Below are 17,241 nucleotides of genomic sequence, written 5' to 3' on the forward strand. Positions count from 1 at the left end.
AAAGTGCCCTTATCGCGATATTTGCCAGTTTTTACATGCATTGTTATTGTAATTTTTGCATCGTAAGAAAACCACTTTATTTATTTAACAAGTATATATTAACATGTATGTGTCGTCGAGGTTACACTTGAAAGATAACTCTCGTATAAAAAATATATCTACAGATGATGTCACGAAAAATACATTGTTATAAATATACCATTAAACACATTATAAATCAGTATCATTAATATTACTACGCATAAAGCTCATAAAATTCGAGTCCTTCTTCCCAAGTTAGGTGAGCCTGGTCAGTTTCACGTATACGCCGTGACGAGGTTGCAACATTATAGCGCTCATTGGTTCATTAGTAAGGGGAATCTCAGTCTTCTCGCAAACGTCGATCTTGTAGTTCATCAGCACTTTTATCAAGCCGATCTTCACTTGATACACGGCGAATCTTGCACCTAAGAAAAAACGACACTTTTCATACTCGAGATCAAGATTTATCTCGATGAAAGAGAACTGTGTAAACGTAATAAAGAGATAATATTATAATAAGCGGACACAAATTGGGGCAAGCGTTTTGCGATAAGAGTAAGCTCGGGATTACCAATACAATTCCGTGGGCCGTTGCCGAAAGGTAGATAGTACATGGAGTTCTTCAAGTCGGCATTATCGTCGTTGAACCTTTCGGGATCGAAGACCTCTGGGTCCGGATAGATGCTGGGATCATGTTGAATGGCGTACACCGGTATGAATACTTTTAATCCCTTTCGTATGGTAAGTTGAGTACTTTCGAAGGTGTAATCCCGCTCAGCCTTCCTCGAGAGAAACATCACCGGCGGATACTTCCTGAGAGTCTCTGAGAAGCAACGCGAACGTCTCGCTCAATAGAAAGATTCTTGGCCAATTTATCGGAGGAAAATCTCGTGAAAAAATTGCCGAACAAAAGAAAACGCTCCAAAGATCAGAATACAATACTCGAGCGCCACAAACGAACCTCGGAAGACTTGTTCCAGGTAAGTAAACTTCTTGATATCGTCGTATGATATTGTTCCGTTGCTGCAGCTGCTCAAGATTTGCTTCATTTCATCGCGAAGCTTCTCTTGGACTTTGTGATTCCGAGCTAGTTCGTACATCGCGAAGGCTATCGTTGTGGAGGACGTCTCGAAGCCAGCCGCAAAGAACACGAACGATTGAGCGGCGATAAAAGTGTCGTTTACGTCTGTAAAATATGTTGCAATAAACATTAGTTATATGTGAACCTAAAACAAAAAATTTCTTTTAAAGTTATATACATGATTTATGAATACGATGAATTGTATAGTGATAATAACTGTTTAGTAAAAGTTTCATAAATTTTAACAAATTATTGTACATCTCAAACTGACTCGTTAACAACATTCTGTACCCAATTACATCTCGGTCAAGGACAAGGACCATAAAACTGACGCGGACAATAAAGATAAAATCAAATTGGACGCGCTCGGAGGCTCATTGTCAAATTAAGAAATGGAACGCAATAACGATGTTGCTCCTTGCTTGCTTGCTAGTCAAACAATACAGTGACAGTATTAACATAGGTCGATGCTGAGAATCTTGACTGGCAATGTCAGAAGCACTAGTGAATCTTCCCTTTCGAAGAAGATCACTTTGCCGTGAAAGGCCCAGCTTCGGCTATCAAAAATTCCCCATCTATTCTTCAGGCAGCCTACTATCACTGTACGGATGTCGCAAGTGCGAACGTCTTGCCTGCCTCCTCTGAGATATGCAAATCGAGATACATAGATGCAACTCGAGAATCCTCGAAGACAATAAATTCGAGCGTACTTCATAAAAAAAAATGAAGCACGCTTGAAACTTGATAAATAAAGCTGCTCGAAAGAAACAAAGTCGCTCCTACTGTTAATGCCCAGCTTCTCGGGATGATCCTTGAGCTCTATCAGCGTGTCGACGAAGTCGTGCCGGCGCACGTTGTTCTTCTTTCTGTACTCTATGGTGTCGCGGGTGATGTTCGTCATGAACTCGGTGATATCATGGTCGTCGAAGATGTGCCCAATGCGCTTGTAGAACCATGGTATATCCTTGAGCGTGTTCCTGACGAGCGTCTTGAGGTCGGAGCGGAATATCTTGCGACCCATCTTGCAGAACTCGTTGTTCTCCTCGTTCAGGGCGTTCATTTCGATGCCGAAGGCGCACGTGCCGATCACGTCAATAGTGAACTTAGACGTGAGATTCCGGCACTCGACGATCCTCTCTATGGGCACCATCTCGGCCAGGTACCTCTCGAAGTGCTCGGAACAGTTGAGCAACAAGTGAAACATGTCCTTCAACTTCCCGGACGTGAAGATGGGCGAGAGCTGCGTTCTTAATGGTCGCCATCTAACAGCGTCGAGCCTGAAGAGGTGCAGGGACATGGGCTCGGCCTATAAATTATGCATCAGTGTATCAGAAAGCGGGAATTACGTTAGAAACTTTCCTCCTGAAGTTTCCCTGTGATCAACGCCCGCCCGGAAACTTATACGCCGGTCTAACTTCATCCTGGAGATGAAGAGGAAGAGAGAGAGAGAGAGAGGGAGGGAGGAAGGGGGAGAGGAAAGGAGAGAAACTCTCTCTCTGTCCACAGTACTCTCAATTTTCCAAGTTACATTTATCGCGATTGGCACGTGCATTTCGGAATAAAAAGATAAAGATAGATGATGTAATTATGCCCAATGATAAGATAAAGATGAAATTAATTGATCCTTTTATCTACTATCGTTCAATTAAGAAAAACATCAATTTTAATGTGATAAATTAATATTATTATATAATATTATATCTTATATTTTATATTCTATAATTTATATAATTTGTATTATAATATTATATAATTTGTAATTATAAATTAATAAATATACTTTTATATTATATATTATGTTTTATATATAATGTATAATTAATATTATTATATTTTATATTTTATATTATATAATATAATATAAAAATTACTATAATAAATATTCCACAAATCTCTCTCTCTCTCTCTCTACTAAAGAATTACTGTCAATGAATATTCCTCTAATCCTCTAATTTTTATTCTAATTTTACAATGTTTAACTATCTTTTTGCCTATCATATCTTTATACATAACATATTACATAACAATACAAATTACCTGCACCAGACAAAATTAGAATAATTCGTCGCAAAGTGCATATTAAACATACCTTCTCATAGACTTCGCTGTGTCGTTCGGGGAATGTGGTAAAATCCTTGATCAGCACCTGCTTGATATCGTCGGCATCCCTTAGGACGAGCACGGGTTCCCCTCTGATGAACGCACCCACCATCCGCTCCTTCGGGTATTTGTCATAGATACTTTTGAAGACGTCGCCCATGCACATCTTGCCTAATATGAAATTCTTGGTGTTGCCGAAGAACGGCACTGGTTTCGGTCCATTCACTCTGCGCGACGTCCAGTAATCAAACTCGTAGGTGACATAATAGTAAAGCAACAGTAAGATCACTAGACAGGCGCACAGAATCTCGAACGCAGCCATCGTGATCAGATGATCGCTTTTACGTTCGACGATTGCGAGACTAAATCTCTGTCAAGGTAAACTGCAGCAGCAGGCACACGTCCAGACACACGTCGATAACACTTTTATCCCTAGTCTTGATCCGTAACTAAACAGAATGCGCAACTGCAGGCGATAACGGAATTTGCGGTGAGATTAAAGCCATCGACAGACGATCGTTTCACGATCGCGGCTCGAGAGAGAAGAAGAAGAACGTGGCTCGCGATGTGCACATATACGCCGCGTGCAGAAGGAATCCTACTTTTATACCGTACTGCGCTTAGATATTTTTATTGGTCAACGTTTTGCTTAATCATCGTTGTAGATGCCTGCAGTGCCTTATATAATTGCGCCCATTATCTGGTGATAAAGGAGAACGCGGCCGTGACGAAAGCGCAAATTAAAGCATACACAACTGAGAAGAACAGATGCGCAGTAGTGCTAAGCGAGAACACTTATAATTACACGAACAAAATAAGATACCGGACGAAAGAGCATTACAGGCAATATCGTTTTCACAGACGTCGCGATAATAATTCTATAAAACTCTTCTGGCTGTGTGCACACAATCACCGCACGTGATAAGCACGAAACGTGCAAGTCATCTGTATCATCACAACTTGTCGCAGCAGAATCGAAAACTGCTTGTAATTCTGATGAGAATAATTTTTCGACTCACCTCGTGATCTTGCGTCGATCTCAGCCAATCGTTGCAATTGTCGCTGCGGCAAATTTGTTGTTCCGCTTTTGATCGAGTTCGCCAATTCGAATTAACATAATTCAACGATTAAACAATTCTCGCCAGCTGCGCTAATGACGAACGCGCCTCTCTCTTCTCCGTTCTCCTTGCTGTGATTCTTCTCATAATAATTGTGAGATCATTAAAACGTTTGTCGGAATTGCAGATGGTGGCGTGCAACAAATTGTTTAGATAATTGTGCGGGATGTAATGTAATAATGATAACGGCACAACAGCGCGGAAAGTTAAATCTCTAAACGCAATACGAACGGTATTACTACATCGCATGCGGAATCATTAAACGTGACGCGCGTTAATCTTAATGTACTGTTTATTTAATCACCTAAGCGCACGGTACGGCAGAGAGAGAGAAAAAGAGAGGAGAGTGGAAGTATTAATCGATAATTGATAGTGTATTTCGGAGCGGTGTCAGCAAATTTAAATGAGTTCTTTGACAGCTTTGGCGTTGGATAACGCAGGTACACGTGTACTAATTACATATATGTTATATACATATATGTGTGTATATATATATATAAAATAAATAATTTTATATATAGCATGCGAGCGGAAGTTGAAGCGTGTGTTGTATGTATTTTGCGAATACAGTTTATGTAGCCTCACATGCAAATGAAGCAGCTTGTCATTATCAACATTGTGTGCATAAGCATTACTAAATAACGGCCATTTAGCCTTTCCATCGCGCTGTTCTTATCTGGGCAATAGCGAGTGATTTTGTAAAAGCTATGCAACAATAATCAAGCATTAATGAAGATACAAGATAATGCTCTTAAATCAAAAAATTAACTTTGCATCCAGCGAGACGGAGAAATTTCTTTTCAATTTCTGTATAATTACATTCACTCGTTTTTCGATGCTCCATTTTAATTTTTTTAATGGTCCTTTATTCTCAGTTAAGTTTTATGTGTAACTTTAGTTTATAACGTCGTTCGCGAGATTGGCGTTCATGTTACTCGGTTTTGTTTTTTTTTCTCGGTTTAGTGTCTTTTATTCTAATTATACGATTTGTGCACCTTACGAATGCAGTTGCAATCGGCTAAAATTTGGGTGTCCACCGTTTTGAGAAATGCGTTCACGAAACGCATTTTTCTAGTTTCTGCCAGTATATTGGTCGTATAATGTCTTACTCATTCGTTTAAAATGCATTGATACACATGCATGGCTGTTTGCATAACATAATTAGTGACTAAGTGACGATCTGACTCGACATATTTGCAAAATAAAAAATGTAGATATTTCTAAAGGAATAAATATACATAAATTCTAAAAAACTCTGTTAAAATGCTTCTTGAACTTGAACTTAAATAAGCGTTTCCAGCGAGATTCTTCATGCAGTAATTTTCTTATTTATGCATTGCTATTGTAGCCATCACGAGGAAAGTGCCGTCGCAATCGAAGTACGTGCAATTTATATAATTAATAATTATATCTTCCACAGACAATTCACTGAATTCTGGAATCCTAGGTATCAGCGATGCGAAATTATAAAACAGGCAATTACAGACGAAACGCAAACTGTAGACGCGACAATCTAACCGAAAGCAAGAAATTTTTTCCTTTGCGAAAAAAAAGCTAAGTAATCAGAAATTTCAAGAATTAATGAAAACATTAACGTTCCAAAAATTCGGTGAATCAGCGCTGGTCGAAGACTCGAGCGTTGCGTGCAGTATTCATACTTGCTCCGTCTCAGATCTAATTGTAAGATCAGTTAAAAATGTACGAAAGTGTCGCCAAGTATTTGCCCGCCGTGTACACCGCGTTAGCGATCCCGCCACTTTTGATCAGACCGCCGGTGCGTTAAGAAAAAATTCCGCGATGCAACGCGCCGGGCATCAATGGAAATCCTCTTACTGCGTAACTGAATCCCGGTGCATGCGTAACGATTAGCAAGTACCGTCGTATCGCCCGACGTATCCCGCGCGGTGCAGTCATTTTTCTTGCTTTTTTCCTTTCCAGCGTTCACTGGTTGAACTGGTTTTTCTCCCGCGGGCTTTATATATTCCGCGTGTAATTCCACGCGATCACATCCGTCCCTCTTCCTCCCCCTGTCTCCCTTCCGCCCTCTCTTTCTCTCTCCCTCTATTTGAGCGCCGACGATTGAAATAAAAATATCGCTCTATAGAATCGCGGATCGTTGTTACATGATGCGAAGATTATACAGCATCCTGCCGCGATTAATCCCGCGAGCCGTATCCGTAAAACGCGGCACCGTGAAACGCGTAAACTCGAGATTGCAGCCGGCTAATTCGAGATCGAATTAGCGCGATATCGAGCGATACGCGATACGCGCGGGCGGCAAATCGAGCGCGGAGCGCGCTTCGCTACGTGTGCGTCCTGAAAAAAAGAGAAAAAAATCGTGAAAAGAGGAAAATGGCCTGCAGTCCGCGCGACGTCTTTTGCCATGATCGATGCGTCCGATGGCGCTTTTAACGCGCTCGCTGTCTCCCTTTCCCTCTTCCTCTTTTTCTCTCTCGTGTCCATTCGGCATTTTACAAGTTTATTTCGAATCCACGGCTGCGGACACGGCGGCAAGCTAAACGGATTTCGACAATTGATTTACCGTTTGATCTACCCGCGCATTTCAATTATATGTTTACTCTTTGTCGACTGCATTCGCCTTCCTATTGTGCCGGCGCGCACTCGCTCCACTCCGCTCCGCGCCGCGCCGAGCCGGGTAAAGTCGCGGGAACGGATGCGGTACAGTACAATTGAATTAATCTCGATCGAACAACGCGACCTCCGAAATGAAACGGGAAATCACGTTAGCGCGCGTGTATGGCGAGCGCGGCGCGTGCACAAGCATGCACCGCGAAACAAGCGACCCTCATTAGCCGCCATTGTCCGGCCGTGATTAGCAACAAAACTGGTTGTTGTCGAATACCCGTGCGTTATCGCGATTATACGCCTAGAAGATTATTGTAATCATTCTCTCGGATCGCGCGAATCGATCGGAATCGAACGTACAGAGGGTGGCGGGGAAGCGGTGGCTGGGGTATGATGAAGGGAACGATGATTGAGTAACGCTACCACTTTTATTTCCATCCCCCTCACGTTGTCGCTCCCGTAATCGCGCACATGCAACAACACCTCCGAAATAGAATCATTCTCGCTGAATCATTTCGGATCAATCCCTTCCGCGCCAGCTCGAACTCTTGCGCGACAATCGTTGTCTCTTTTAGCAAACTGGTACCAATCTGAGGAGGTGGAACGACGCGATAGGTGTTCTTGCGAGGGATATTCTTGCCCTCTTGCCCTCGCGCAGGAGCAAGACTTGGTTGGTGGCAAACAAACGGGACTTATCGACGGGTTTTAATTGATTTTTATTGGAAAACCTCATGATAAGTCGTCCATGGTAAGACGGAGCGCCAGGTTGCGCCTTCTTTCGAGGTTCATCCGCTCGGCGATCCGGATCAGGCTGGCCTGCTCCAGACGCAGAGCTTGTCTTAATTCTTGTAGCTTCCGCCCCGCTTCAATCTGCTTCTCGGCTATTTGCCTCTGCAGCGCGGCGATCCGCCGGTTTAAGGCGTCGTAATCCGCTTGCAGCGGGTCGCGTTCTCCTCGTTTAATCGCTGATCGATCGCGACCCGCGACCGGAATATCTCGCTGTACCATGCTCGAAGTCAGCAGGCAGACCTTGTCGTGCAACTCGGCGAGTTGCGTCAATGTCAGCGACTGGAAGTGACAAACAGCTTTGCATCAACAAGTGCAAAACGAGATTCTCGTTAAGATTGTTGTAAAATTAGCTCTTCCCTCGCGCGTGTCCTCTTGACCTCCCCCTCGCCGGGGGGCGAGGAAGGAGACTTGACTGCTGACACGTTCAAAACCATAAGACTCGAGATGACACTCGAGAAGTAAGCGAATCGATTACTCGCGAGCAAGATTCGGTTTCAAGCATGAAACTAGTTTAAAATCATGATCAAAAATTAGTTTCAACTTTAAAATTTTACATGATCGAAAACCGATCGTGATCGGTTGATTTGCCCAGTGCTCGAGAGCTTACTGCTTCTGGTTCCGCATGTGGCCACCGGCCTTAACGCAGTCGCGAAGGGACGCGGCGCCCTTTGGCGATGAACTCTCATCTTGTCGGCGGCACGTAGCACGTACCTTCAGCCACGAGTCAGGGTCAAAAGCTGCAAGCTCATCGCCATTATCCGCACCTGCAACCTTGGTAACTTGCACGCCGAGCTCCTGCAAGTGATTCGTTCCCGCAAGCGTTAATATGCGAGTCGGAAATTTCAGATTATCCGCTTGATAAATCGGCAAACAGTGCCCGGCCAGCGCATTAGGACCCGGCCACCGCTGGCCCCCTCATTAAACTCACCGACAATTGCTTCATGTAATTCTCGTTGTCCCTCCTGCACTCGTCGAGAAGCTTTGCCAGCTTGTCGATGCGTTGCACGTCCATCTCGGCCGAGTGCAGGTTCTCGGACAGCTTCCGCGATTCTCTCAGCAGCTCCACGATGGATGGCACCGTCCATTCCTCGAGGTCACCGAGGTCGTCCTCCAACATCGTCGCCATCGTAGGTCTCACGGAAATCTCGCCGTCCACGAAGCGTATGTAATTGTGCACCCGCTGCACAGCTGTTATTGCGAAAACAGACGAAAGTAACTTGCAAAAATTGTATCATTAAATTCCCAGCGTTTCATTTCATCTCATACTTTGAGATTGGATTCTATTATGCCACTTCAGTAAGAATTCTTGTGAAATTTAGTAATGCAACTTGCATTGATGTGGATAATGAGATGCAACATAATCTGCAAAATCTCACTTGCTCGTTTCTTATTAAAGCAATTTTTAATCAAGCATAATTGAAATGTTTGCATATTAAGACGTTAATCTGACTAATTAAGAGCCATGAATAAGTATATTCGTGTATTCCGCAGCACGATGGAAAACTCCACGATGGTATGGCAAAGCAGTCGGAAAGTTTTTGCGCACACAAGCTTTACCGTCATATTGCTTTTCAATCTGTTTCTTTAGTAATTCATTCGCCTTAACGAAGTCGCTGCATTCATCTGGCTTAACCGCGCCGGCTTCTGGAATTACAAAGATATTTTTACTTTAATACCGTAACCGCGCGCAGTCGGGTTGGATTCAAAGAATCCACTCGGAAAGAATTCAAAAAAATCGCGAGGGGCGAGAGGCGAAATTACGCAAAATCATTACAACAACAGAGAATGAGGTTCTCGCACGTGAACGCGCCAACATTACCTCACGCTACTAAAAATGAAGAGAAAAATCCGAAACGCACCCGGAGAAGGGAGGGACCTCAGCAATCTGATATTCTCGCTCTGCAAATCGTCCAACTGTTTGTTTAAACGCGTCCGCTCCGCCTGGCAGTGATCCAATTCGGCTTTCAAGTTGGCGTTTTCGATTCTCAGAGCGTGATTCTCGTCGAACAGTCCTCGGATCCGATCCTCCGCGCCGTTACCTTCCCGCCCCGCGTCGATTTGCTCGAGGTAATCCGCTATTTTGTCTCGCTGAGCCCTCAATCGATCGAGTTCCGCGCTAAGAGCGTCGCCGGTAATTTTTAATTTATCATTCTCCGCTTCCGCGCGCGTCGCGTCCTCCCGCGCCCTGTCTCTCTCGCTCCGCGCCCTTCGCAGCTCGTCCCGCAGCTCGTCGTTCTTCAGCGTGAGCCCTTCGAGATCCGGATCACGCGGCTCTTTGTCGCGCGCCGCTCTTAATCTCGTCAGCCTGTCCCTCAGCTCGTCCGCTTCGATCCGCGCGCTTGCCAGCTCGTTCCTCACGTCCTTATTCTCATCCTTTAATTTGTCGCATTCAGCTCGCAATTGGTCGTGCGCCGATTTTAGTTGGGCCATCTCGCTCTCCCGGATGTTATTCTCGGCTTTGACCTTTTCCAACTCCGTCCGCAACGCGGACGCTCGATTTTCCGCGGCGGTCAACTCTATCGTTAATCGTTCCTTGTCCGCGCGACATCTATTCAGATCATCTTGCGAGCGAGCCAAAGCCTCCCTCAAAGCATCCGCTTCTCTTAGGATGGCTTCTTCGGTTGGCTTCTCGGCATCCAGCTTGCTCGTTAATTCATCAAGCTGCACTCGCGCAACGTCATCAGCAACCACCTCTTTTTCCGGTTTCTTTTCTCTTTTATCTGGCAAATCGGCAAGCTGCCCTTCGAGAAATTGAACTTTTCGTACGGCGGCACCGTGTGCCTTTCTCAATCGATCGACCTCTTCGTTCAGATTCCTGAGCTGATCGAGATCGCGCCTCGCCGAGCTTAAATCGAGCTCGCAGGACTCCAGCTCCTTCGTCACTCTGCTATCTTCGATCCTCAACGCGGTATTTTCGGCCTCCAGTGCGGCGTATTGCTTATTCACGTCGCTCAGCTTCTTCTCGAGACCCGCCCGCTCCCCGCGCACTCGATCCAGCTCCGCTTTTAGCGACGCTAATTCGCCGCTCGGAGAGATCGCCTCCCTCGCGGCTTTATCCGCAACTTCTTTACCTAACTCGCTCACTTCCGCCCGTAAGCCGTGTAACTCGCTCAAAAGCGCCGCTTTCTCGTCTTGCAACGCGGCCGTCTGATCGCGCAACCTGTTCATCCTGTTCTCGGCATCGATCGATGCCGCCCTCAGCCCCTCCACCTCATTGTTTAATCTGTCATTCGCCAGTTTCAGTACGCCCGAGTCCTCTCGCAGCTTTTCCAGATCCGCTCGCAATCTACCGTTCTCTGACTGGCAGGCGGATAACTCCGACCTAATTTTTGCCGATTCCGCCTGTACGGCCGACAGATCAGACTTGAGACTCTTGATCTCGACCCTTTGCCCGTCGCCCTCGCCCTTCAGTCTGTCAAAGTCCTCCGCGAGTCGATCGTGTCTCTCCTTTAATGTTACGTTCTCCAATCTCAAATTGTCAAGACTGGCTGTTAATTTATCCGACTCGTTTCGCAGACTGTCGTTCGCGGTTGCCAGCGTATTTGCCTTAGATTTCAGAGCGTCATTGTCCGCTCTCAAAGCGGTAGCCTCGTTCCTCGTGTTCTCCAGCTCTGCCTTCGCTGCTAATACCTGACGCGATAGATCCTCCCTCTCGCCCCTCACCTTATCGCTCGCCGCTCTCAATTTAGTCAGTTCGACCCTCAGCGCATCGAGTTCCTCTCTCAGGGCGACGACCTCGTCGCTGACCTTCGCCAGATCCCCCGCGGCCTTCTCCTTGTCGGATTTTTCCGCGCGCCAAGTCAGATTTAGTTTCTCCAACTGGCTTTTCAGCTCCACGATCTCTCCCTCGAGCTGCAACTTCTCGTCTTGGAAATTAGTTGTCTCGTTCTTTAACGCCTGTCGCTCAACCTGCGAATTTCAAGATAAGTAATTATCTTGTCAAGCGTGTCAAGCGTGAAAAAATTAGACGGATTAACTGTTATCTCTACCTTGCAGTCGTCCAGGTCTTTCTTCGTCTTTTCATGCTCCGCGGACAGCTCGGCCGCGTTCATCTCCAGCTTGCGATTTTCCGACCTCCAGTACTCGATGTTGCCCTCCAATTTGGACACTTGCGACCGCAGGTCCGACACGAGCGGCCTTAAACTCTGAACCTCCCTCGTGATCTCGGTGTTTGCAACCCTCAGATTCGACGTTTCTTCATTCAGGCTCGACAGATCCCTCCTCAGGGTGTCCCTCTCCTCTTCCAGGGTGCGTTTCTGCGCCATCAGCTCATCGATCATCGGGATGAAGTTTTTCATCTTGCTCTTCAGCGCCGTTAATTCCTCCTGAATGTCTCGTTTGCCGGCAGTCTCCGCGCTTAGATCTAGTTTCAGTTGGCTGATCTCGTTTTGCAACGCGTTAATCTCGTTCCGTGCCTTGTCCCTATGAGTCCGTAAACTAGCGATCTGAGGCTCGAGAGACTTAATCTGATTCTCGGCCTCGTCGAGCTGCTCTCTTAATTTGTTTACTTGGGCCGCCGATAAGTTCATCTGTTCCCTCAATTCGCTTACCTCCGCTCTCAGCGCGTCATTCTCGTCCCTGCAGTCATCCGCCTCCGCCCTAGCGGCTTTGCTCTCCGCTTCCGTGCGACGAACGTCCGCCGTTAGCTGTTCATTCGCGACTCTCGTCTCTTTCAGCTCATTGTTTAAGCCAACAATCTCCCGCCGCAGCTCGGTAACTTCGCTGCTCGCTCTCGTCAATTCGCCGCTCGTGTCGTCCATCTCTCTCCGCAGACTTTCCATTTCGGACGATAATCTCGTTATCTCTTTTTTCCTATGATCTGCCTGTCGCAGCAATTCCCTGTTCTCCGACCTCAACTTTGCCATCTCGCTCTGCGAGACGTTCAGTTCCGCGAGTAACTTATTATTATTTACATTAGCCCCCGCCAGGTCTTCCTGGAGAACTCCATTCTCGATTTTGAACTTTTCCAATTGCCGCCTCGTGTCGTCTAATGCCTCCCTCGTCCTAGACAAGTCGTCTTTCAGAGAACCGCTCTCAGATCTCAGGCTGTCTCTCTCGGCTTTAACAACGGCACTTTCGTCCTGCAGCTCACGGCTCTCGGTCTTTAGTTTGTCAATCTCCTGCATCAGTCTGTCGAGGCCGTCCTTCAACGCCACCCCCTCAGATTTTAACTGATCCGCCTCCGCTCGAAACCTCCCTGATTCGTCTCGCAAGCGTTCGTTCTTCGATGACAACCGGTCCACCTGCGCTCTGACGTCGTCGCGTTCGACTGTCACGGATCTCAGCTCCTTGATCGTGTTATCAAGATTGTTTTTTAAGGCAACATTTCCCTCCGCGAGTTCGTTAACGTCCAATTTAGCATTTTCCAATGCCTTCTTCAGGAATTCATTCTCAGCCCCGAGACTATGCAAATCGACTTTCGTGCCCTCCAGCTCTTCCCGCGCCACTTGAGACTTTTCCGCCAGGAGACGCAGGTCAACGTTCAGCTTATCGACCTCGCTTCTCAACTCGTCACTTTGCTGTTTCGCTCGCCCGAGTTCCGCCCGTGTTTCCCGGGCTTCTGCTTCCAGCGACGCGTTCCTCGTATTTAATTTGTCGCGCTCGGACTCGATCGCGTCAATGCGCTTCCGCAAAGTTTCGCCCTCGTCGCTCAGTTTATTTATCTCGCGTCGCAGGGCTTCGTTCTCCTTCGCACTGCGATCAGCATCCACGCTCAGTTCGTCAAGCTCGGCAAGCCTTTTAATCAATCTCAGATTGTCGACACGTACTTTTTCAAGTTCGCCGGATAAGTCAGCGTACTCCGCGACGATGCGATCATTCTTCGACGCCAGCCCTTTGCTCTTTTCTTCTGAGGTCTTCAAGTCCGACCGCAGTTCGTCGACTGCGTCCTTTAATTCGTCGTTCTCGAGTTGCGTCTTGTCTATCGCGCTCAGAAGACTCGCATTGTCGCTCCGCAACTTATCCACTTCCGCCTGGCAATCCTCGAGAGCCTTTTGCATGCTCGTCCTGGTGTTCCGTTCGTTGCGTAACTCGCCAGCGAGTTTCTCGAGCTTCTCGCTCGCCACGTCCAACTCGTCCAGACACCTCGCTTTCTCGCCTCGCAGAATATCCATTTCCGCTTGCCGAGTCTTCAGGTCGTCTTTCGCATTCGCGAGCTCGGCCATCAGCAACACCGTGTCCTCCTGCATCTGCTTCAACCTGCTCGACAATTCGTCGCCGTCGGCGCGCAGCTGCTGAAGCTCAATCACTCGATCCTCGCACTCGGCGAGTTGTTCCAATTTCCTCATGCTGCTCTTCAGCCGCTCCGCTTCATCCCGGAAAATGATCTCCTGCGCGAGGAACGCGTCGATCTTGGCCTGCACCGCTGCCGATCTCGCGGAATAATCGCTCTCGGTCCTTTCCTTCTCCTCCAGGAGCGCGACGATCTGGTCGTTCCTCTCGGACACTACGCCCCGTATCTGCCTCAGCTCATCGAGAAGTTCCTTTCTCTCCGCCTGGAGATTATACAGTTGGGACCTCGTATCTTCAATCTCCCTCTGCAACTTAGTCACGCCCAGCACCGCCAGCTCGGACTGCCGCAGGCTGCCAAGGAGTTCCGTAATCTGCAAACAAACGCCCAATCGTCATGAATACCGCACTGCTACAAGTTGGACGTGGCGTAAACATCCCTCTCCGACACCCGTCTCATCCCGATGAGGGACGGAAAGTCCAAAAGTGTCGCCATAAAACATTCATGACCTCCGTATCGCGAAACGCACCCGCAATCGGCCGCAAGCACCGCTACAAGCAAGCGAGGGGAGAGGAACGAAGAGAAGGTACCTTGTCGTCGAGTTCTTCAGGTTCCCCGAGTTCCTCGGGCTTCTCGGGTCTCCCAGGTTCCTCCACGACTTCGACAGGTTCTTCAGGTTCCTCGAGTTCCTTAAGTTTCTCGAGTTCCTCAAATCTCTCGAGTTCCTCGGCAGATTCTTCAGGTTCGCCAGGCACCTCAGGTTCCTCAGGTTCCACCGCAGCGGGAACCTTTCTCCGTTCCTCGAGTTCAGTTTGTAGAGCCTGCAAGTGCGCCGTTTTCTCGTCCAGCTGCGTTTTCAATTCCTCCACGAGCACCTCGCAGTTCTGCAGGCGACTCAGCAGCACCGACGTGTCAATCTCCTCCACGGCCGCAGCGAGAGGAACGACGAGGACTTCCGTGACCTGTACGGCCACCTCCTTTATGGAACGAGGGGAACGTTAACGTTAGCTCAGCTTGAAAACGTCGGAACATTTCCTTATTCCTAGGATGACGATGAACCTCTTTGAGAGCGAGATTCACCGGCGTTCGTATTGATCACTCGGCGATCAGGGATACCTGTTGAACGGCCTTCTGACCATCTTTCATTAACTCGCGCAGCTTTACCCTCAAACGGTTTAACGCCGCGCAGGAAGTATCCTCCTCGGCTTCCGCCAGTCTCAGCTTCAGGTGCGATATCGTGTCTCGCATTCTGTCGCGATACCAACAGTTTGCACGTAATTATATTGACGTACCCGGCGTTTAATAAAGATAGATGGCCCTCGAGGAAGTATCGCGAGCGAGCGAGCGAGCGAGTGAGCGAACCGTGATTAATCTCCTTTTGAAGCGATACAACCCCGCAAGACAGAAAGCCTCCAACGATTGCGCGATAATTTGCCGGCGATTAATTCCGCGTTAATCTCCCGCGGTGGATTTACGCGTTGTTTCCGCTCGCCCTTTCGCGAGCGCATCCCTCCGATGATGGAAACGACATGCGGCCGAGGGGGAGCATTCATTCGGCATTACGTACTGCTTCCTGTCGGCGGCGAATCGATCCCTCAGCGCGGCTATTTTCTCCCTCGCGTATTTAACGTTCCCGCACGGATCGTCGCCGCGATCTCGCTCGGCGAGGCTCTCCTCGAGGTCGCGAACTTTTTCCTCCAATTCCTCGTTTGCGTTCCGCAGCCTTTCGTTCTCCTCGCGGTAGTGCACGAGCAGGGGATCGGGGCCCAATACGTCGTCGTCGGGTTTCACACCTGGATGAAAATAGTTTGACCGTTTAATAATATTTCCGAATAATAATTCAACGAATAATAATAAAGAAATAATTAGCCACCTCGCGATCTCTCCTCCTCTCCAACATGACCCAGAAACGCAGATTTTTCAGCGCGTTGTGAGCGTTGAATTGACGCAATTACGCAAAATTAATTTTTAAAAAGAGCGGAATTCGCACATAATAATGATGGATTCTATCAACTCCGCTTTAATGAATAAAATATTTTCGCGATATGTTCATTCAATTGCGCAATCGAAATATCCAGGCGGCGATCGATTCGGAACGGTTTCTGCTAGAAATTTTTCGCGTAGAATCGTTTCACAAGTGGAGCACGACGAAAGGGCCACGCCGAGCTTACTCTTCGCGTGACTCGAATAGCGTAGAAAAGAAAAATAGCGTAAGGAGGGGAAAGAGAAAGGTCTCGCTTTTGAAGGGAAAGGAACGCGTTGAGTACCGAGCGAGCTTAGGGCCTGCTTGAGGGACCTGTTTTCGCTCTCGAGCTGCAGCCGCTCCATCCGCCATTTCCGCATTTGGCACTTCATCACCGTCAATTTGCGTAGCGCGAACGGCAAGTCGTACATCTCTGACTCCTTCGTGCTGTCGCGGAAGGGATTATACTCGCAGCAACAGCAGGGCTCGTGTGGCGGTTCGATCGGCCGTTCCGGAGGACGCGGTGTATGGCAGCCGCACCGGCAAAACGCCGCTGTGTATCGATCGTCCATGACCTGGTACAGTTGTCAGGATCGCGCTAGATTCTCTAGTCTGACCCAGTGCAGGTTGCAGGATCGCGCCAGAGTCACTCGGTGTCAATCTACATATTCTAACAGTACGGTATATTCAGGATTCTCTGACCTAGTCTTCAGGGTCACGTCAGATTTTCTATTTTGACAGTACCGTCTTTAAATTCACGTCACGTTAAATTCTTTAATCTTCAAGGTAGCATCAGTTTTTCTTACTTTGATCCAATAAAGTCTTCAGAATAGCGTCAGATTCTTTATTCTGACCCAATACAGTCTTTAGGGTCGCGTCAGATTCTCCATCCTCACCTAATATAGTTTTCAGGTCACAGAATAGCGTCAAATTCTCTATTCTGACCCAGTCTTCAGTCTCGCTCTATTCCAGATTCGCTCGAGGCGAATCTATACTCGCGGTGGCAGTTTCCGACGAATCGTGAGACACAGTGAGAAATTGGCAGGTTACTCGACACGCGGTTTACCGATATTTTTATTAGGCTTTTCTCGATATCCGGCACGGAATCGAGGGAACGAGGGTTTCTGGAAACGAGGGTGTCACTCGCGTCAATTCGCGACGTGGTTCACGACGACGAGGCGCGCTGCTCTTGCGTATATCGCGGAATTGCTTCATTGAGGGGAGAGTTCATCGAGAGGCACGAGGAATTTATGAGCGGAAATTTACACGCGAGACGTCAGCCGCGTTTCCGAAATCGATTGTGGGTGTTCTCGGACTTGATACAGGGGGATCAATACGCGACTTAATTATCGTG

The 17,241-nt window shown here is 47.6% G+C and overlaps 1 protein-coding gene across 1 annotated transcript; it reads right to left on the reverse strand.

Annotated features, from left to right (window-relative positions):
- Positions 1-60: 60 nt before the first annotated feature.
- On the reverse strand, positions 61-14,068 carry LOC105274949 (sporulation-specific protein 15). Its single transcript, XM_026968088.1, is given in 11 exon segments — positions 61-446; positions 593-844; positions 983-1,207; positions 1,886-2,408; positions 3,192-3,540; positions 7,607-7,974; positions 8,407-8,490; positions 8,624-8,883; positions 9,253-9,339; positions 9,555-11,604; positions 11,685-14,068. Coding segments are annotated over 11 exon segments (6,666 nt in total). The 5' UTR covers positions 13,983-14,068; the 3' UTR covers positions 61-276.
- Between the last annotated feature and the right edge of the window lie 3,173 nt (positions 14,069-17,241).

The sequence above is a fragment of the Ooceraea biroi genome, chromosome 1 (genome assembly GCF_003672135.1).
Source record: "Ooceraea biroi isolate clonal line C1 chromosome 1, Obir_v5.4, whole genome shotgun sequence".
Lineage (NCBI taxonomy): Eukaryota > Metazoa > Arthropoda > Insecta > Hymenoptera > Formicidae > Ooceraea > Ooceraea biroi.